General features: G+C 27.3%; 2 protein-coding genes and 1 long non-coding RNA gene across 5 annotated transcripts in view; 1 reads left to right on the forward strand and 2 right to left on the reverse strand.

Moving 5' to 3' along the window:
• LOC114945871 (frizzled-9-like) lies at nucleotides 1-15,766 on the forward strand. Of its 3 annotated transcripts, none has more exons than XM_029322209.2 (6): nucleotides 1-402; nucleotides 12,421-12,640; nucleotides 12,757-12,935; nucleotides 13,040-13,324; nucleotides 13,406-13,610; nucleotides 13,944-15,766. In XM_029322209.2, exons 1-6 carry the CDS (start codon nucleotides 184-186, stop codon nucleotides 14,507-14,509), a joined length of 1,674 nt encoding a protein of 557 aa, XP_029178042.1. In that variant the 5' UTR covers nucleotides 1-183; the 3' UTR covers nucleotides 14,510-15,766. The 3 variants fall into 3 exon arrangements, with proteins under 3 accessions (XP_029178042.1, XP_029178044.1, XP_029178043.1); XM_029322211.2 differs by lacking the exon at nucleotides 1-402 and adding an exon at nucleotides 3,499-3,605; XM_029322210.2 differs by lacking the exon at nucleotides 1-402 and adding an exon at nucleotides 10,613-11,547.
• On the reverse strand, nucleotides 4,904-6,353 carry LOC146719653 (uncharacterized). The gene is made up of 4 exons (XR_014926447.1): nucleotides 5,881-6,353; nucleotides 5,732-5,791; nucleotides 5,064-5,112; nucleotides 4,904-4,976 (listed from the first exon to the last, which is right to left on the reverse strand). It is a non-coding gene; the product is annotated as an uncharacterized LOC146719653 (long non-coding RNA).
• LOC114945872 (uncharacterized) overlaps nucleotides 13,057-22,597 on the reverse strand; it is a 23,688-nt gene continuing 14,147 nt past the window's right edge. The window contains exon 6 of the mRNA XM_085489892.1: nucleotides 13,057-13,274. The gene's annotated coding sequence lies outside the window, so the exon portion shown is untranslated. The remainder of the gene's footprint in view (nucleotides 13,275-22,597) is intronic.

The raw sequence follows: 22,597 nt of genomic DNA on the forward strand, positions 1-22,597 counted from the left end.
TTGATGTGAATGGACGCGGTGGGTCGGTGATGTGTTTTGTGTTCCGCGGGAATGCGAGTCCTTTATCGCGAGCGTCGAGTACAAAATTCCATGGACAAATTTTATATATATATATATATATGTGTGTCTGTGTATTATTATTATTATTATTTATACATACATTTTGTGTGGAATAAGATGTGAATGTCATCGACATTAAAAATGATATCGCTCGTGGCGATGATGCTCATTCTATCGGCGGTATTGGGTCCGGGCCAAGGATGGAGTATCAATCATGGACATGCTAGGACCGAGCCGAAATGCGAAAAACTCAGCGTATCCTTTTGTCGGGGGCTACGTTATAATTTGACGGCGATGCCGAATTTTATGGACCATGAGGATCAGCGACAAGCTGAACGAGGGGTATATAATAAAAATTTTAATTTTGTTAAATTATTAAAAAATTTGCAAATGCATATATACACACACAAATTAATATATTATATTATTTTTGTATGTATAATTTTTGTAAAAATATACCAGTTTATTTTTATAAAGTTGCTGCAACATTTTGTTATCACATTATTGCAGCAATATTTCATATTTATATATTTCAGCAATATTGCTGCAACCCTAATAGCTCATCATATCCGAAAGACATTCAGAGGATATCCAGAGGACATTGGAACATCCTCAGGATGTTCTCTGAACGTCTTCGGGATGTGTACTGTTAGGGAATATTGCATTGCAATATGCAAGATTGCAATATTACTGCAATATTGCATCACAATATGCAAAATTGCAATATTTACTATTGCTGTAATATTGGATCGCAATATGCAAGATTGCAATATTGCTATTGCTGCCATATTGCTGCAAGATCCTGTGCCGCGTATGGGTAATAATAATTTTAATTCCTAAAATTTTCGCTATTTTTTCTCTTTTAGAATGGAATATATTAAAAGGGGTAGAAAATATTTTTTTGAAAAAAATTTTTATACCATAAAAACACGATAAATAGACTCGAATAATTTATCGAAATAATAGAAAATTTCTGCCTATTTTTGTAAAGATCGATTTATTTATTGAAAAAAAGAAATTTTATTAAATAAAAGTAAAAAATTAATTATTTTTTTAACACAAAATCTTCCTCTCTCTTTCTTATTAATAAGATTAATACAATAGAAAACAATGATCAAAAATTGAAAACATAATGAATACATACACAAGTACATGTGCATATAGATTTAGGATCATATGTTATTTTTTCTGCATATATGTAATAATAACATATCTGCAAGAATGTGAATTTTTAAAATAAATTTAAAATAAATAAATTTTTTTTACATAAATGAAACTCTTTTATACTTAAACTTTATGTATAAGGTGATTCAGAAGAAAATACTATAAAATATTTTGAAAGGTGATAATATATATTGAATAGTAAAGTAAAAAAAATTTATACAAATATATGTGAGATAGATTTCTTAATAAAGGTATACTTTGAATTGCAAATAATGAAATTATGCCGAATGATATTAAATAAAGATAATTCGCATCTGTTGATTTATTTTTAAATACTCAATTATAAAAAAAATTAAAAAATGCTATACAATAATTAAAACAATACAATATAAGACCAACTTACGAGCAAACAAATAGGTGTGATAAAATAAATTCAAATTTATTAGTAAATATTGAACTTAAATTCTTATATAAATTAAAATTTAAACTTAAATTCTTTACATCATCATAAGGTAAACGTTTCGACTTACTTAGTCTTCTTCAGTACAATAATCAATCTGCCTTCACATAAACTAAATTAATTAAAAAATGGTAATAATTCAATCGACCAACTCTGGCAAATAAGTAATTTTATTGACTATTCATAGTTATTTCGTTTTCATACTATCATGTCATATTCTAAGATCAAATTTTTGTTTTTTAAAAAAGTTGTGATTTACTTTGGTTTAAGAACATAGCACTTGATACGGCCGAAACGTTGTGAATAGTCAATAAAATTACTTATTTGCCAGAGTTGGTCGATTGAATTATTACCATTTTTTAATTATCATCTGGTGACTTTATAGTTTTATATCGTAAATTAATTAAATTGGTATATCAAAATTAGCGATTGTGCTGAACGAACTATCCCTACATGTTATAATAATAGTGCAATCTTTTGCTTTTTGATTTTAAAAAATGCTATTAATATATCTATCCAATATATCGATTAATGTTTACAATAGAATAATCAGTACGATTGATCAAATCTTACAATTAGTTCAACTGATTAATTAGCAATATTGGATTAAAAAAAATTATCTTTGTTCTATGCTTTAAAAAAGAACGCATATTGTTTAGTTTCCTAAAATTATATATTTATGATATTAATGCAGCTTGATAAAAAAAATTTCTCTCGAAAAATTCAATTCAAGTTCTATAAATTGTAACATATATTGTATAATATATATATATATATATATATATATTATCTACAAAATATATTTAAAATTTTGTTTAATCTATATTTTTTAGAACAAGAAAGATAAAAAACATTAAAAACCACCAAGCATATTAAAATTGAAACTTCAAGCTTCAAAATTAAAAAAAAATTTTGTCTACGATTTATATGATTTTTCGCCGAATTTCAGTGGTTTGAAAATAGCCAAAAATTTTTAAGTATGAAAAGTGTTTCCTATTTTGTTTTTATTAATGGTGTATATTAGTTTTATTAGTGTATATTATTTAGTTTGATTAGTATATATTATATATTAGTTTTATTTTTGTTTTGAATAATTTACATACCTGTATATATTTTATTGATGAATTGATTCAATGGATTTTTCATTCATGAAATAACCGCGTGGAGAAAAAATTGCTCATTCGCTCTAATGCATGCGCGTGTATAATACACATATATACAGGGTGTCGCATTTTAATGTCCCACCCTAAATAATTTTTATTTTTGATTGTAGAAGAACATGTTTCAGACAAAAATTGCAGGTTTCGAGGGAGACATAAGATATAATTACCGAAAACTGAATATTTTACATTTTATGTCAAAAAATTGGCAATTTCGAACCTTTATAACTTAAAAAGTACTTAATGAAAAAATATTTTATTATAGGGTTTTGGAAAGTTTTTGAGATAAGCTACAAGAATATGCAATAAAAAATAGGTGGTTTTGTTTAAAAAATTGAAGGTGTCGTCACGTGACCCTCAAACAACTATTGAAAATCAAACTAATGGTGCCATCTTATACCCTCGAAATCATACTTACAACTTTTATCTGAAACATGTTCTTCTACAATTAAAAATAAAAAAGAGAGTTATTTGGGGTGGAACATTAAAATGAGACACCCTGTATGTACATACATATACACATTCACACATGAGGGAAAGAAAGGTATTTATAGTTGAGGAGGGGGTTTACTCTCGCTCGTTCACAGTTTTATTATCGTAATAACATTAAGGCGGCTTCCTTTGAAGCCGCTCGAAGCGAGATAGCTCTGGACGAGCAAACTGCGTATTTTTATAACAGCTACGTTCCCCAGTATACGGCGTACATGGAAGCGAGTGCGTGCGTATGAGAACATTGACGGATACATATGCGGATTTGATAAGTACTTTTTATGCGAAGTCTTTCGAGAAGTCGGGAATAATAATGATAAATCGAGGCGAAAATTGTGAAATTCTTAATTTTTAATTATTAAAACTTTTAGTACAAATTTTATATGCAATTATATATTATACATGTATAATTAAATTAAATTTATGCAAATAAAAATAAAAAATAAATTAGAAAATAAAAAAATTAGAAAATAATAATAAAATTTTTTACAAAAAAAAAACTCCCGACTGCTGCCAACAAAGTTTTAATGTTTAAATTAGAAAATAATGTTTAAATTAGAAAATAAATAAAAAAAAATAATAAAAAAATTAGAAAATAAAAAATAAAAAACAATTAGAAATAAATAAAAAAATAAAAAACAAAACAAAAATTAAAAATAATAAAAAAACAAAAAAATTATAAGTATAAAAAATAAGCTTGTAAAAGTTGGAAATAATCACACATAAATAAAGTCTGTTGTTTATTATATAATTTTTCTTATTTAAATTTATTGTTATCATACATATTTAGCGCTATATAATTTACAAAAATTTCAGATTTTTGAATTCAAAAAATTTTTTAATTATAATTATTATTATTAATTCTACAATTTACAAGAGCAGTCGGGAGACGCCGCGCGTCTAAAAACTGTAACGTCCGTTGAGTATCGATATTTGTGTTTGTGTCTATTTATTACATAAAACGTGCGCGTGCGTATATGTCTCAAATTTAGCGCGGCGTCTCCCGACTGCTCTTGTAAATTGTAGAATTAATAATAATAATTATAATTAAAAAAATTTTTTGAATTCAAAAATCTGAAATTTTTGTAAATTATATAGCGCTAAATATGTATGATAACAATAAATTTAAATAAGAAAAATTATATAATAAACAACAGACTTTATTTATGTGTGATTATTTCCAACTTTTACAAGCTTATTTTTTATACTTATAATTTTTTTGTTTTTTTATTATTTTTAATTTTTGTTTGTTTTTTATTTTTTTATTTATTTCTAATTGTTTTTTATTTTTTATTTTCTAATTTTTTTATTATTTTTTTTTATTTATTTTCTAATTTAAACATTATTTTCTAATTTAAACATTAAAACTTTGTTGGCAGCAGTCGGGAGTTTTTTTTTTGTAAAAAATTTTATTATTATTTTCTAATTTTTTATTTTCTAATTTATTTTTTATTTTCTAATTTTTTTTTTCTAATTATTTTTATTATTTATTTTCTAATTGTTTTTTATTTTTTATTTTTTTTTGTTTTTATTTTTTATTTTTTATTTTCTAATTTTTTTATTATTTTTTTTTTTATTTATTTTCTAATTTATTGCTGTTCTTATGCTGTTTCTTCATTCTTTTGTCTCTCTGCTTCTTCATCCTACACATGTAAAAGTTTTTATTATGTAATATATATATTACAATGTATATAATATAATAATAATAATAATAATAAAGACACACATACACTCACCATGTGACTGCAATGTTCTATATTCTTTCCAAATATTTTTCTGCTACAATTTTTTAAATTAATATAATATAATATAAATAGAGAGATAAATAAAAAAAAATAGCTAGATAGATAGATTGATAGATAGAGAGAGACAGATGACAAAGACAGATGACAACAATATCTTATATCAAATACATAAACTTGTACGCAGTTATAATTATGGCTTTGACAAATATATTAACTTTCTTATGGCTATATAAGTTTATACATTATGTAATCACAAGTAAGTTTATATATTTGTATAGCCTTAATTATTATTACATATGTGAATAATCTTTTGTAGTAGATAATTGGCTATGTAAGTTAATATATTTGTCTGCATTGCCATAATTATTGGTGCGCTAATATCTTTGTATAACTATAAATATATTTGTATACATATTTTTAATTAATTATATAATTATTATATAATATACAAATAAGAGAAAAAATAACTATATACATTTATACAATTATATATGTGGATATTTATAGCAATGTGGCTACGTAGCAAATTTAATAGCAAATAAGTGGCTACGCAGACAAATATAAATTCATATAGCCATGTTATGACTACAACAGATTAATTATATTATTAATTATATTATATATTTTTATTAATTATTAATAACAAGACTTACTCGTTTTCTATTATTAATAATGTTTTCTTCTTCATATATCTTCAAGCGAGTATCTTCTTCCTACATATAAATAAAGAAACAATAAATAAATAATAATAACAATATTCTAAATAAAGAAAAAAACAATAAATATAAAAGAAGAAACTTACTCCTTTATTTATATCTTCTTGAGATATATCCATAATAATACACTTCACTTAATATTGTTGTTGACAATAACACGCAACAGGTGACAGCTAACCTATCCTATCAGTCCCGTCATTATTACTTCGAGATGTATATACCAATGTCACCAACATTCCCTATCCGGATACTACAACGAATCTCATTGGTGAATCATTTTTCCTCTTAGGTTCACACAGCAGCCAATGAGAGACCGTATTGACGAAATAATACTCATTTTTCACTTTTTATTAATAGAATAAATAACGATAATAATACGCTTTAAACCTTCCTTGATTAATAAGAAACTTATGTTCCAAAGTTGATATAAAACTATGCAGTAGTTATCGAGAATTAAGGTCACGACCGATCCGGGCTCGATGAAACGCATACTTCCTCTCTTTTCGCCAACCTACGGTTGGCAGCAGTCGGGAGAAAAAATAAAAGAGAGATTTACTAAAAATGGGAATAATATTTATATAGATTTTTAAAAATAAATTCTGATGATATAATATGATAGACATACTAAAAGATTACAAGATTCTCTAAGTATATTTTCTTGTACATATTTTTGTTGATTAGACGAATCCGCTCGTAAAAATTGCGCACGTTTAATTTTCGAGATGTCGATTCTATAATAAAAAAATACGAAACGAGCAGTTTTGCACCTTTCCACAAGATATAACATTTAATTAGGATGTAATACAAAAGGCTACGACAAAATGAAGTTTTGTAAAAATATGAAAGATCGAACCTAAAGAAGTGTATCAGAAAAAAATTAGATCATAAAATTGTAAGTATATTTTTTGCGCTTATATTGTTATATTAATACAGAAATCTTCAGAGATTAAAGTAAAATCAGTAAAATGGCTCATTTTTTTCATAAAAATTAGTGTATATATATTACTTGGATCATTTAATTACTATACATACGCAGGTATATTAATGAATGTGTAATCAGATTTATAAAATTTAAAATGGCGGATCAAAAATTTAATATTATAATTATATTTTATTTTAATATTAATATTTTATATAATTTTTATTACAAATTTATTTTATATTCAAAGTCGTATATTTCAGAAACTAAAGAATAACACCACATAACATTTATAAAGCACACAAATACTTGCACTTTCTATTGTAAGTTAATGTGTCAACATTAAATTAAAGTACATAGAGAAAGATGAGCAATTGCGGTTAAAGAAATTGTTTTTTGTCACATTTCTTTTCTTAAATACAATTTTTCTTAAATAAAAATCATCAATCTTTCTTTAAATAATCATCGATCTTCCTTTTAGCAACGTATAAGCGAACCATCTATTAACTGATACAATATCTTATTAATAATGTGATAACAAACAGAGCACATATATTTGCAGTCTGTTGATAACATATATGATTGTTTACATTCACAGATTATCTACATTCATCGTCCATAATATATATATGGTACATTGTGTGAGCGTTATGAATGAAAGCTTAATCAAGAAATATAATTTTACACTTTAAAGGCTTCTGGCTCCTTGAAAACTTGAAAAGTTAATAACCTTTAACTTACAATTAGCTTAATTAATTTAAAATATATATTAATTTTTAACTTTAACTAGTTATTTTTGACCTTAAACTTATTAACTTTTTCCTAAGTTAATTTTTTTTATCTTTGAATACCATTATTGTTTTTTACGTTTTTAAGTTATAAACGTATTATTTTTTAATTAAAGTATTATTATTAATTATTTCCATTTATTCTCATCAAATGTATAATTACTAAAAAATATATTTCTATATAAAAATCAAAATTTCTTTCTTATTTGTTATTATAAATTTTAAAAGAATTAACAAACAAAATTCTAATTTAATATAAATAATGTTTTTAAAAATTAACTTTTGATTTAACTTCAGTTAATTTAATCTTAACTTAACTGAGTTAATTTGTTGTTCATGTAAACTTTTAACTTATTAATTAAATTAATTTTATAAGCAACCAACCTTTATATAACTTAATTTAATTTAAAAAGATCATTAACTTACCCAACCTTGATTTTGCGGTTGTTGATTGACTGTCAAGGGAAAAGAACAGTCTTTTTAAGGTATTTCAAAAATATGCTAAAGCCACCTCTAAGTAATGTTTTTATCGAAATACCTTTTCCCATTTAAAAATGGCATCTAAGAATTTTCAACGTGTGCTTTCTTGTCTTTGACGTCACAATCTAACACGGCGAGGATCTAGGAACCTTAAAAGAAAGTCGTTTCCTAATTTTTGGCCAGATTTGGCACCTGTTGATTTTTATGTTTCTCAAGATAAAATTGGTGATGAAAGGGAATAACTATATATAAAGATTTAAAGACGATATTTAACGCGCCATTATAAAGCATTAAAATACAATTTCCCAGCAGGAGTTTTCCAAGACCTTTTAGCAGCTTTACAAATGAATAACATACATATATTCTATTGACTTATATTCTTTAAAAGAATATTCTATAAATAAATAAATAAATATGCATATATATATACACATATATATGTAGAAAATTGAATAATAAAATTTTATTTCATTTTTTTTTGTAGAATTTGATTTTTTATTGCATCAGTCTGGGAACTTTTTGAAAGCACTCTGCATAAATATTTTGATAATAAGATAATTAATATAAACTCTGCTAAATAACGTGACAATACATTAAATATTATAAAATTATTATAAGATTAATAATAATTAATTTAATTATTATATATTATAATTAATATAATGATATAATATAATTATATAATTAATACTTCTTGATGAGAAAATAGATATGAAAACTTCTAATTTTATCTTAAAATATATGTACATATATCTGATCGCATTTTTGCACAAAGTCTTTCAGCTTGATATTGTGTCTGGATAATTTATTTTGTTATTCATAAAACTTACAAAGAGCCTCACTGACTCGGATCAAGACAGAACAATCGTGCTGTGTAAAGACAAAAGCGAGAAAAAAAGAAATAAGTTAAGTCATCCGTCTGTTCTCTCTTTCTTTCTTCTAGTTGCGAATTGTCTGTTTGAAAGGCCGCTTTGAAAATTCTTTGAAGGGACTATATAAATGAGATATACACGTTGTTTCCTACTTCAGCTCTTTCTGGTCATTGCCGAAAAAGAATAAAAAATAATGAATAAACCGGTCTACGCACATTTCTTTCTCTCAGAATCGTTATTTCGCTTCTAAGGCCACGAGATAAGGCGAAATCTAAAATTGTAAAAAATGATTACACAAATTATACGTCAAATAATAAGTATAATTTCGTTGAATTTTATCATCGTAAATTAGGAGAAAACAATAGAAATTATTTTTACATTTTTATTGAAATATCAGACATATATTAGTTGTTTGAATTCTCTTCTGTGTACGTTTAATTATACATATTATTATTAACTAAAATATTATATAGATTTGTATAAAATAAATTATATTAATTATTTCCTTAATTTTTTTAATACTACTGCAAAGATTAGAAAAATATACATTTATGTCAACCAATATTTTTGTCATATCAATTCATTCAGTATATGTTTATGCGAGAAGACAGAAAAAATGATTGAACGCGATTTCCAGATAAGGCTTTTCTCTGAACCGGGTTCTCGGCCGGTCCAATCCTTGATTGGTGAGAAGAGAAGCACGATACGGGGCCTGAGATGAAAGGCTTCGGCGTTACAGGTTACCACGTAATTTCATGAGGCTATAATTTGGGGGGTGCATCGTGGATGAGAGGAACACAACATCGTGTTCGTGTATGGGCAAATCTAGTAGAGGAAGGAAGAAGAAAGCGGCTTTGGTGGGCCTCGCATGAACGTGCGAGGATTCATTAGGATCGAGGCGGGAAGAATGGGCGGGATAATTACCCCCCAATGCTCATCGCTCGTTATATTTCATAGAATCAAGTCTCCTTCCCTGCTTCATCGTCGGAGGATGCATTATCTTCTCGTCCTCTCCATCTCTATCTCCGTCGTAGGCTTTGTCCTGTGTTTATAAGATGAAGCAATGATGGAAAGATACCTAAGCAAAGTTTTTCTAAAAAATGCACCACCTAATCTAGTCTAACCTATAACCAAGTACATAAAAAAAATTCCGAATCTATATACGGAATAAAGAAAAAAATATTTAAAGAATTATAGAAAGAAAACAGGCCGATAAAAGCTAAAGCGCGGAAACAGCTCGAATAAATGTCTTATCAATAAAATCCTTTAACTACTAATTCTAAAAATCGTGTTCTCTATAATCTCTAATTTACGTCTTTGACATGAAAAAGATGAATCCCTTCCGAATCGATTTCAGCCGTTTTAAGAAACTTATTCATACACACACACATATATATATATATTCGGAACATCGGATCGACATAATAAACATTGACCAATCAATATAGATTCAATATATAAAACCGCAATGTTTATGTGCTGCTCGGGTTTGATAGTTATTCATTCTCTGCATTCCCGTCCTGTTTCTAATTTTGTTTAAAATTTTGGTAAATTTTATTTTTTTTTTTCATAACCTTTCGTATATGACATATATATATATATATAGGTCAGACGTTGTAAAAATGCCATTATACGAAAGGTTATAGAAAAAAAAATAAGGAGATTTACCAAAATTTTAAACAAAATTAGAAACAGGGCGGGAATGCAGAGAATGAATAACTATCAAACCCGAGCAGCACATAAACATTGCGGTTTTATATATTAGATCTATATTGATTGGTCAATGTTTATTATGTCGATCCGATGTTCTGAAATAACAATGTAGACCGATGTTGGTGGCGTCACGCTGGTTTATCGATGGCCAATGTTTGATAAAATGTTGTATTTTGCATTTAGCCAACATTGCACCAAAAATTGTAAAATGATATGATCGTACAAAAACATTGGCCCAATATATTAGACATACGTCTCAACTATCTAAATTCTAGATATTGGTTCAACGTTTCCCAATGATAGACCATTATCTGTATTATAATAAATATATAATTTTTAGTTAATATTAATTTCAATAATCACAGATCTTAAAAATAAAATGGATGTCAATAAATTTTTAGAACGTAACGTTCTAATATGCGATTGTTGTCAAAAAATGATACATTTCATATAATACAATCTTAGAAAGTTGTTCCACAGGCATAAGTGGAGAGAAGAGAATGACAAATTCTAATGAAGGGCTAACTTCACTTGTCTCAAGCATTTAGTTTATTGTTAGTTTGTTTTGGAGATTGAAGCACTTTTAATATCTGATATTCAAAAAAATGGTTTTGTAACTATAGCAAAAATTTTTTAGGTGCAAAAAAATTAACTAAAGTAGACAAATGATTAGCACATATTGCAAATCATGTATATTTTGCACGTAATCAATCTAACTGACAGACAGAATTTACATCTGAGCTATTTGTGAAATTTAGGAAGAAAGTTTTTCTGTGGCACCTATCTTAGTGACCTAACTGTGTTAAGATCAAACATATTTGTTAGAAAGTTTGGCTGTGATACACAGAAAAAATTAGCAGCGAGAGACAAATAAATATATAATCTTGACACTTAATATAGTTTGTATAATGCACTTAATCTATGTAACTTGATTTAACTGTCTTGCGTTCAACTGTCACGCGTGCAACTACTGTCATACGTGTAAGTCTGCTCCGATCCGCCGATGCTGATTCAGTTTTGTAACTACAACTAAATTAATAACTAAATAAAAATAAATTAATTGTAATAGTAATAATACACGGAGGAAATTTTACATTAAAAATTACTATGGTGTGTAATAGTTGTGGGCCATCAGACCCAATTCTATATAAGTTAAAGTCAGTATGACATAGTATATGTAAAACTAAAAATTAACTGTCAATTAATGTAATTTTTAGTTTTACATAGAACTTTAACTTAAGTTATAGTAATTTTTAATGTAAAATTTCTTCCGTGTATTATTACTATTACAATTAATTTATTTTTATTTAGTTATTAATTTAGTTGTAGCTACAAAACTAAGTTAGCTATGATATTTATAATATATTGATATATGAGTAATTTTTTAGCTGTAGCTACAAAAATAAGTTGGCTGTGATATCTATAAAATTGATATATTATCTTGCTAACAGTTATAATTAACAGCTATATTTTTCACAAAAATTGTTCTAGCTGTAGTATTGAAATTCATATTTATCCAATACAGTGATTAATATTTAGCAATAGGATTAAAATTTTCTAGCAGATATTGCTAGAATTTAAACTGCTATAAATTCTTTCTGTGACAAATGATATTCTATTAGATACAAAAAATAGCGATAAATTTTTGTTGCAACAATTAGAAATCTACCTACATCTGCAAAACATTTTTTTGAGTGGAATATTATAACTCGGGCTTACATATATGTTAATGAATTGGCAAACATATAGATGGTATAATTGTAATCAAACTATAGGAGAAAAAATATACAAAATCCATATGTACTTTTCATGTCATACATATTCTCATCGTCCTTCTAATCGTGTTACTTACAGCTGACGACATTTATGCCACTGGTCCATTACAACTGTTCGAGACACCTTAGGCTTTTCTTATGTGCCGTCTTCGTCCCAGTTTGCTCAGAGCATGTAGCTATGCAAATACCGGCGTGCAAGTCTCTTTGTCTTTCCGTAAGAAGAGACTGCGAGCCGGCTTTAACCAGTCTCACGTTGCCGTGGCCACACATGTTGGATTGCGACCGTTTCCTTGATCGTGGTAAGAATCTATTTATCATCGAGTCATCATTGTCATTAATTAAAAAACACCGAAATTTAATGTTATTATTCAAATTGGTCTCTCTCCCTAATTAACACTCTTATATTATATTATAGGAAACACACTGTGCGTGCAACCACCGGACGAAACGTTAGACGACACTAATTCACCGACATTGCCAATTATTCAACCGCAATGGCCAGCGATGCATGAACAATTGAAGACTTCTACGCGAATACAACAGCAGCAACATCAATGTCCACCTCATTTTGTGCAGATACCTGATGCAGAAATGGTTAGGATTTAAGTGCATAATTAAAAATGATTAGATGACCAAACAAGAGTGATAATAATAAAAATATATATATTTTTGTAATTTCTTGCTGCTCTGTATTTCAGATTTTTTGTGCACCACGTTGCGGCACCGATGCATATTATCGCTCAGAAGATAAGAGATTCGCTGAGCGTTGGATGACCGGTTGGGCGTGGTTATGTTTCCTGTCGACGCTCTTCACATTGTTAACTTTCTGGATCGAGCCATCCAGATTTCGTTATCCCGAAAGGCCAATAGTTTTCCTGGCGCTCTGCTATAATCTCCTTTCAGCGGCTTTTATTATTCGGGGTGCGGTTGGTGCTGAAAAGATCAGCTGCGTCAATCAGATTGATGGACCAAGTTATGTTCCAGTAAGTATGGATATAGATTTCTTTCAATATGTAATAAAATTTTGATATTTTTTTTATATTTCGATTTATCTATCTGAGTAGATACGCGATGCTTTGAAGAGTGCTCCCTGTACTATCTGGTGGTTGGTCAGGTACTATTTGGGATTAGCTAGTAACACATGGTGGGCAGTGCTATGTGGTTGCTGGCTTCTGAGTGCCAAGAATGAGTGGAGCAGCGAAGCTCTTCACAACATTTCATCCTATCTTCACGCGGCCGCATGGATTTTTCCGATATTCCTTACAGGAGGTAAGACTTTTTAGTCTGAGATAATTTTTTTTTCTATGTACAACGCATACCTATTTTATCGAGCACAATACAATTATGAAGGTTTTTCTGAATATAATCAGAAAAAAATTAAGTATTCCATTTAAAAGAACTAAATTAACTTTTAAATAATCTTGAAAAATTTTATTCCAATAAGTCACAATGTTATATTCCCCTTCTTGAAATTCTATAATTTTTGTCTGATATATTTTTCTTAAATCCTCATTTCGAGATATTTGACTGTCAAAAGGAACAGCCTGCATATTGTAGCAATTTCTCTGCAAATTTTTGAGTATATCTTATTTCTCTATACAGGAAGTTTGCTATCGCGCAACGTGGTAGCGGACGAATTAACCGGATTGTGTCAGATCTCTGATGAATCGGCATTATGGTTGGAAGTGATGCCGCACGCCATACTGCTATTGCTGGGCTGCGTGCTTGGTGGTATCGCTGGAAGTGCTCTGGTCCGCGTGCGAAGGGCTGTACGTTGCGCCGGACGCAGCGCAACCAAGCTAGAACGTTTGATGACGCGGCTAGGTATCTTCGCACTGTTATACGCGTTGCCAGCGCTGGGCGGTCTGATCTGCGTGCTGCACGAAGCCTCGGTAAAACCGCGATGGCGAAAATTGGCGCTACTCGCCGCCCTGGATTGCCGTACGGCTCAGAACTGCGCTCCAGGTCCGATCTATCAGGCCGCCGGTCTTGAGATCACTCTTCTCAGGCTCTTCTTGTCTCTCGTGATCGGCGTCACTTCCGGCATGTGGGTATGGTCTAGCAAAACCTGTCGCGTCTGGAGCAAACTCCTTACCGCGCCCAATAAGCCTATTAGGATGCAGAAGTCTCATCTTCAAAGCTTTAAGCAAAACGCCACTGTTGCTTAAAAACTTTCAAGTTGGATCGCTAAAATCTGTATCGATCATAACTTGATCTAATTTGGACAAAATCTGAAGAACATTATATATATAAGGAATTTAAGTTTGAATCTTGTAGAGATATTTAATGATAAAACGAAAAAAGATTTTATATATCTTATACTTTAAAAATTAAAGTAGGGAATGGGCTAATAAGGCTCTTGGGCTCTCGCCGACCATGTGACGTCGTACAGGCGAGAAAACACGCTAAAAATTCTTAGATGTCATTTCGAAATAAAAAAATATTTCGATGACACAGCTTCAGATGACTTCAACACGCTTTTAAAATACCTCAAAAACTAGCCTTTTCCCTTTATAATAAATATTAACAGTTGTAAAATGACTGTAATATGAGGCCCAGTCTGTCTGGTCCTTGCACATATGCGCAGTCATTCTACATGACACATTGTTGATTAATAACTGTCAAAAGAAAAGTAATTTTCGAGGTATTTTAAAAGTGTGCTAAAGCCCTACCTGAAATAGTATTTCATCAAAATATTTTTTCATTTAAAAATAGCATCTAATAATTTTCAGCGTGTTTCCTCGCCTCTGACGTCACAATCCAACATGGCGGCGGTGCGAAGATATAAGCGGGGAACACACACTTTTGCATAAGCACATAAGCATATATACATAGGAAATTTGATTGGTTGAATTTTTTATGCATACGTTTATAGACCAATCAAGATTATTATGCTTACGCTTATGCGCCTATGTAAAAGTGTGTGCTTCCCGCTATAGGCCGGTATTCATAGTTCGATCTTATATTTAAGATTGTCTAAGGCCGGGTCTACAATAGATGTAGTAAGCTCTAAGCCTTAAGAAATTGATCAATCACAGTCAATTATTCCCCTCATTCTTGATTGTGATTGGTGAATTTCTTAAAGTTTAGAGCTTACTACATCTGTTGTATATTAGCCTTAGGCCAGATCTACAACAGGTGAGTAAGCTCTAAGCTTTAAAAAATTCACCAATCACAGTCAAGAATGAGGGGAATAATTGACTGTGATTGATCAATTTCTTAAGGCTTAGAGCTTATTACATCTATTGTAAACCCGGCCTAAATATAAGATCGGACGAAGATTTTAAATATGAATACCGGCCATAGTTTGTAAGAGAGATTTTATATATATATATATATATATATATATATATATATATATATATAAAATTAGAGAACGCAGTAATTTATGTTATTATGATTTTATTTATCCCGAATTATACTATAAAATAGTTATAATATGTATATAATTATTGCCAAGCATATAATTATTATGCTTTTGTATATATATATATATATATATATTGTAAAAATTTATACGAAACTTTTATTTAAAATAAACTGGTCCCCAATTTAGGAACAGTTTATTTTAAAGACCTTAGAAATAAGCATTTTTCATGTTTTTATGAAGTATAAACATAATATACACTTATAAAAAAAATTTATATATATATTTAAAAATTCATCAATTCAGTGAGGATTTATAATTTAAAATATTTGCCATAAAATAAATCCTGCTTATAGAAATATATGAATCATACTCCTTTTGTTCCTACATATTTTGTTTTTTTATTATTTATAGATAAAAGATAATTTTTTGAAGAAAAATATCTTTGAAAGTTATTTTTTAAGCATAAATAATTTTTTTATTATTCTGAACTTTAATAATAGTAAAGATTATATTTCGACCCATAAATTATAATACTTTTAATAACTTTAATAAACATGTCTTATTAATATTTTTATTTAAATATATACTTTTTATTTTCGAATTAGTTCAATTTCATCTTTTCTGTTTGTTTCTAATCGAATTAAGTGACATTAATTACAGCCGTGATATTACTTTTAAGATTGAGAGTTCAACAGAGGATTTTGTTAATGGTAAGTGATATTAACATTTATATGTTATATAATCAATTCAAATATTGTAATACATAAATTGGGAATGTATAATAAAATAATATCTAAATGATTAAGAAATAAAATCTTACTCTCACTCTTGTTTATATATTTTTAATGCTATATATATATATATCTTTCTTTTTGGTGTTTCTATCTTTATTAATACTAAAAATATATACAGAGATATACATAAGATATAAAATGGAAACTATATATGTAAAAATAATTTTTTGCTAACTAAACTTTTTTACTAAAATATTTTTACTAACTTAGCCCTATTTTTTTATACAGGGTGTTAAAAAAGTGTCGCATACGCTCAGTACCATTCGATAGGGAATCTAAGAATCTAAGAATCTAAGAATCTAAGAATAAATGTCTAATACTATTTTTCGATCTGATGAATAATTTTACCGCAATTAATTATTGTAATCAGTCAATCAGCGCGGAGTTACAAGTCAGAGCGGGCGCGCGAAGTTAGCTGCGGCGCGGCGGCAACCGCGCTCACGTATGGTACGCAGTTTTACTTTTTCATAGCATAAAAAATATTTCATTTAAGGGTCGGCAGGCGACATGGTGGAGACGCCTATCGGCCGGCCGGGAATTACGGATTCTTATTTTCCAGATATTAGCGAAAATATTGAATGAATCTTATTAAATTTAGGATATTCTTAATCAGTAAGCTCATTTGTAGTCCTCTAAAGAGCTATTTTATGAAAAAAAGATAAAAATAAAAATTTTTAATAAACTTGGGGGAATGCACAGCTAGGAACGGGTAAGGTTGGGTTAGCCGCGAGTCCGTATTTTATTTATTATAAATTTTTAAGAGCGAAAATGTAAAATCCGGCCTTTTAGAGGACTGCTTTATTATATAAAGAATATATTAAAAAAAAATTCACGAAGTTATGTCACTTATTTTATGAAATATCTGGACGATAAGATTCTCACTAGATTCATAAGGAGCAGGGGAAATTTCTGTGGTAACATGCTGACTGCTTGACAAGGAGAGAGCATCATTCCATCTTTGTCTCTCTTACATCGCATATGTAGTAGCGTCCATGTAGGTACAAACACTAATACGTGAGCACACGGATGCAAATATTGAGAGATAATGTTAGCAAAAAGGCTATCATATTATTTTTATTTTTTTGTATATGTATGCATATGTAAATAAAGAACAAAAATAAAAACTATTTTAAGATGACATTTTATAATTAATTTTCTATATGTATTTGCATTTTATTAATATGTATTACATTTTTGATATGTTTTTAATTTATAATTTATATAAACATAAGTATGAAATAAAAATTGAAATAGTTCTGAAAATAAGTATATTAATGATAAAATTATTCAAAACAATAAAAAAATTAAATTTAATATTTTTTAGTGTTTGTACCTACATGGACGCTACTACATATGCGATGTAAGAGAGACAAAGATGGAATGATGCTCTCTCCTTGTCAAGCAGTATTAAAAGCCATATTAAAAGCTCTAGCTTCATTCAATTAATAATCCAATATAATAATCAACAATTATTTTTATATAATATATAGTATTTTTAAATATTTTTAAATATTTAAAAATATTTTTTTTAAGATTAATTGAGGAAAAGAATATTTTAAATATAAAAAAATATTTTAAATATTCTTTTTCAATTAATTTTTAAAACAAATTTTTAAAAATATTTTTATATATTCAAATACTTATTATATTATATAAAAATTATTGTGAATTATACTCATTGGAGTAATAATTATTGATTGAAGCTTGTTATGGCACAAACTGAACATCTTGTACATTGTCTGTATAATATTTTACTTATTTATAAAATGTTTTTTATAAATAAATGAAATATTATATATATATAATATATAAGATTATTGATGTTACATTGTATAACTCTCATTTCTTCCTCTCTGCTACATAAGTACTTATGACGTGAAAGAACTTACGAGTAACGTATGATGGCTCAATGCAAGAATATTTAATCACGTAAAAAACTTGAGTTCAAATATATCAATATCAATTTTTTTATAATATATTGGAATATAGAAAATCATAGAAATATATTTTTTATATAGGCGAGAAACTTAAAAATTTGATATTGAAAATATTTTAATCATTTTACAACTACACATACTATAAATATATAAATGCAAAATAATTCCGTAAATAAATTTCAAGTAATAAATCAATTGCACACATGCACACAGCTGGTATGTAGATTTTTATTAAATTTATTTTCTGAATTATTTTACACTTATATATAGTGTATGTAGTAAAAATATTTTCAATATATTAAAAAATTTTTAAATCGCCGAAATATATTTTTTTATCATTTTTCTATATTCTAATATATATATATATATATATATATATTATAAAAAAATTGATATTGATATATTTGAACTCTAATTTATATACTGGATGATATACTGAACATCCTTGCATTGATTATACATTACTCAACGTTCTTTCACGTTATAAGTATTTGGAGCAAATTATACAATAGTATCAATAATCAAAAAGAAATCAAGAATATAATCAACATATCCCTTATATAATATATATATATATATATATATATATATATATGTTATATATATACGTTATGCACATATGTGCATAACCATATATACAATTTCCAAAAAGTGGGTGTTTATTAGTCTTGCTACGTTACTGCTTTCTGCTACGGAAGGCCAGGGGGTCGATTGTGTAACTTTTTCTAAAGTGAAAACGTGAAAAGTGAAAAATTTCCACCAATCACGCATTGATTTTAAAATGAAATCGATGTGTGATTGGAAGAAATTTTTCACTTTTCACATTTTCACTTTAGAAAAAATTACACAATCGACCTTCAGAAAGCATTTTCAGGCGGCATCTCGCGTATACCGGCACGGTAGATGAACAAGGAGAACACGTGATTATCGGTCCTTGTCTCTCTTACGTGCGTCCGCGTGAGCGATGCAGTTGGTGTATGTACGTGTACAGACATACACCACTACATAAAACCCGAGAATTGGTTTCTCGGCGTTGGCAACACTGAAACCGGAGTTTCGCGTTGTCACCGCACGAGGTCTCCAATATCAATTCGGAGTTTGCCTGGGTGTACTGCCGACCCTTAATCTTTTTATATTAAGGGTCGACAGGCGACATGGTGGAGACGCCTATCGGCCGGCCGGGAATTACGGATTCTTATTTTCCAGATATTAGCGAAAATATTGAATGAATCTTATTAAATTTAGGATATTCTTAATCAGTAAGCTCATTTGTAGTCCTCTAAAGAGCTATTTTATGAAAAAAAGATAAAAATAAAAATTTTTAATAAACTTGGGGGAATGCACAGCTAGGAACGGGTAAGGTTGGGTTAGCCGCGAGTCCGTATTTTATTTATTATAAATTTTTAAGAGCGAAAATGTAAAATCCGGCCTTTTAGAGGACTGCTTTATTATATAAAGAATATATTAAAAAAAAATTCACGAAGTTATGTCACTTATTTTATGAAATATCTGGACGATAAGATTCTCACTAGATTCATAAGGAGCAGGGGAAATTTCTGTGGTAACATGCTGACTGCTTGACAAGGAGAGAGCATCATTCCATCTTTGTCTCTCTTACATCGCATATGTAGTAGCGTCCATGTAGGTACAAAAACTAATACGTGAGCACACGGATGCAAATATTGAGAGATAATGTCAGCAAAAAGGCTATCATATTATTTTTATTTTTTTGTATATGTATGCATATGTAAATAAAGAACAAAAATAAAAACTATTTTAAATAATAAGAATCTATTTGTGTGTGTGTGTGTAATTAAAAATTAATAAAAAAATTAAAAAATCAATTTATATACCATATATTTTTTTTATATCATATAAAAAAATCTTAGAAATGTACTTAAATTTTTCGTAGATCCTCGATTTTCGATCCTTTTTTTCATTGCTTCTAAACATTCAGCTAAAAGAGCAGTTGAGACTATTCCAATAAAAAATATTTCATCTTATTTTTTGCAAATAATATAATATATTTTTTATTTAGGAGTCCAAATAAAATATATGTTACGCATAAGTTATTTATAATTTTCGTTCAAATTAAGAGAATATTGTATTGAATATATTGTAATGCATATACACATTAATTTTCATTAATTTACTTGTTTAACAAAAACATGGTTTTTTGATAATAATTTAAAATTATTTCTGCTCAGTGATTTTTAAATAGCCGCAGTATATTGACGGTGCAAAGGTAGCATAATCAATTGTTTTTTAAATGAAAACTGGAATGAAGGAATTGATTAAAGCTGTTTTAACTTGTAGATTTAAAATTTAAATTTTAAGTTAAAATTCTTAAAAGAAATTATGGGACGAGACGACCCTATTAAATTTAATATAATTTTTTTATTTAAGGAAATAAATTTTATTTTAATGATTATATTTTATTGGGAGGATAATTAAATAAAATGAACTTTAATTTAAAGATAATTTTAACATTAATTAATGAAATTTTTATAAAGGATTGATTATTAAATTAAGAAAATTTTTTTTTTATAATAATTATAAAAATTAATTACCTTAGGGATAATAGCGTAATATTTTTAGAAAGATCATATTAATAAAAATGATTGCGACCTCGATGTTGAATTAAAATAAAAATTAAATAAAGAAGTTTAATATTTTAGTCTGTTCGACTAATAAAATTTTACATGATTTGAGTTCAGATCGGTGTAAGCCAGATCGGTTTCTATCTATAATAAAATTAAGAAAATTTTGTACAAAAGGACTTTTTTTTAAATTATATTTTTTTTAATGATTTTAATTTTACATGATTTGAGTTCAGATCGGTGTAAGCCAGATCGGTTTCTATCTATAATAAAATTAAGAAAATTTTGTACAAAAGGACTTTTTTTTAAATTATATTTTTTTTAATGAATAAATTTAATTGATCAAATATATGTAAATAAATAAAATTACTTTGGCAAAATTTAAGTGTATTAAATTTAGAATTTTAATGATGTATAATAGAAAAAAGTTATACAAGTAATAATTTGTCAAAATTTAAGATTATATTTTTATAGTGCGTTAAATATATTAAGATTGTTAATTTTGTTATTAATTATATTAGTTGGGGTAGCTTTTTTAACTTTATTGGAACGAAAAATTTTAAGATATGTACAAATTCGTAAAGAACCTAATAAATTTATATTATTAATAATAATTTAGTAAAAAAAATTAAATGTTTAAAAGTTAATAGAAAATTAAAATTTCTTTAATATGTTTTTAAAACATAAACTTAAATTCAAGATTATTAACTTAATTTAATAGTAATTTATAAAAAATTTAAATATTAAATATAATTATTTTTAATATTTTAAATTTATTTATAATAATAAATTTTAAAATATTTATTTAAAAATAATTAAATCTCAAATTTTTATTAGGAAAGGTAATAAGATAAAATAAAGAAAGTAACATAATGATAAAATTTGTCTAATAATGATAAAAGGTTGAGCTCCTGCTCATGTTAATAGAATAAAAATATTAATGAAAATTCAAAATAAATATTGATTTAAAGGATAAAATGATAATGAATTAAATTTTATAGAAATTAGAGGTAAAAGATATAAGATAATAATTGATGATAATAATGCAATTACACCTCCTAATTTGTTAGGGATAGATCGGAGGATAGCATAAACATATAGAAAATATCATTCAGGTTGAATATGAATTAAAAATGTATTTTATAAATAAATGAAATATTATATATATATAATATATATATATATATAAGTGTATATATATATATATATATATATATATATATATACAGATATGAAAGAACTTACGAGTAACGTATGATGGCTCAATGCAAGAATATTTAATCACGTAAAAAACTTGAGTTCAAATATATCAATATCAATTTTTTTATAATATATTAGAATATAGAAAATCATAGAAATATATTTTTTATATAGGCAATAAACTTAAAAATTTGATATTGAAAATATTTTAATCATTTTACAACTACACACACTATAAATATATAAATGCAAAATACTTCCGTAAATAAATTTCAATAAATCAATTGCACACATGCACACAGCTGGTATGTAGATTTTTATTAAATTTATTTTCTGAATTATTTTACACTTATAT

This window comes from Nylanderia fulva, unplaced genomic scaffold, assembly GCF_048542155.1.
Source record: "Nylanderia fulva isolate GAGA-0341 unplaced genomic scaffold, ASM4854215v1 Scaffold90, whole genome shotgun sequence".
NCBI classification, from domain to species: Eukaryota; Metazoa; Arthropoda; class Insecta; order Hymenoptera; family Formicidae; genus Nylanderia; species Nylanderia fulva.

Coding starts and splice junctions, on each gene's coding strand:
- LOC114945871 (XM_029322209.2), top strand. CDS start 184: ATGTCATCGACATTAAAAATGATATCGCTCGTGGCGATGATGCTCATT. Junction 403..12,420: donor AGCGACAAGCTGAACGAGGG/GTATATAATAAA, acceptor TGTTACTTACAG/CTGACGACATTTATGCCACT. Junction 13,325..13,405: donor ATGGACCAAGTTATGTTCCA/GTAAGTATGGAT, acceptor CTATCTGAGTAG/ATACGCGATGCTTTGAAGAG.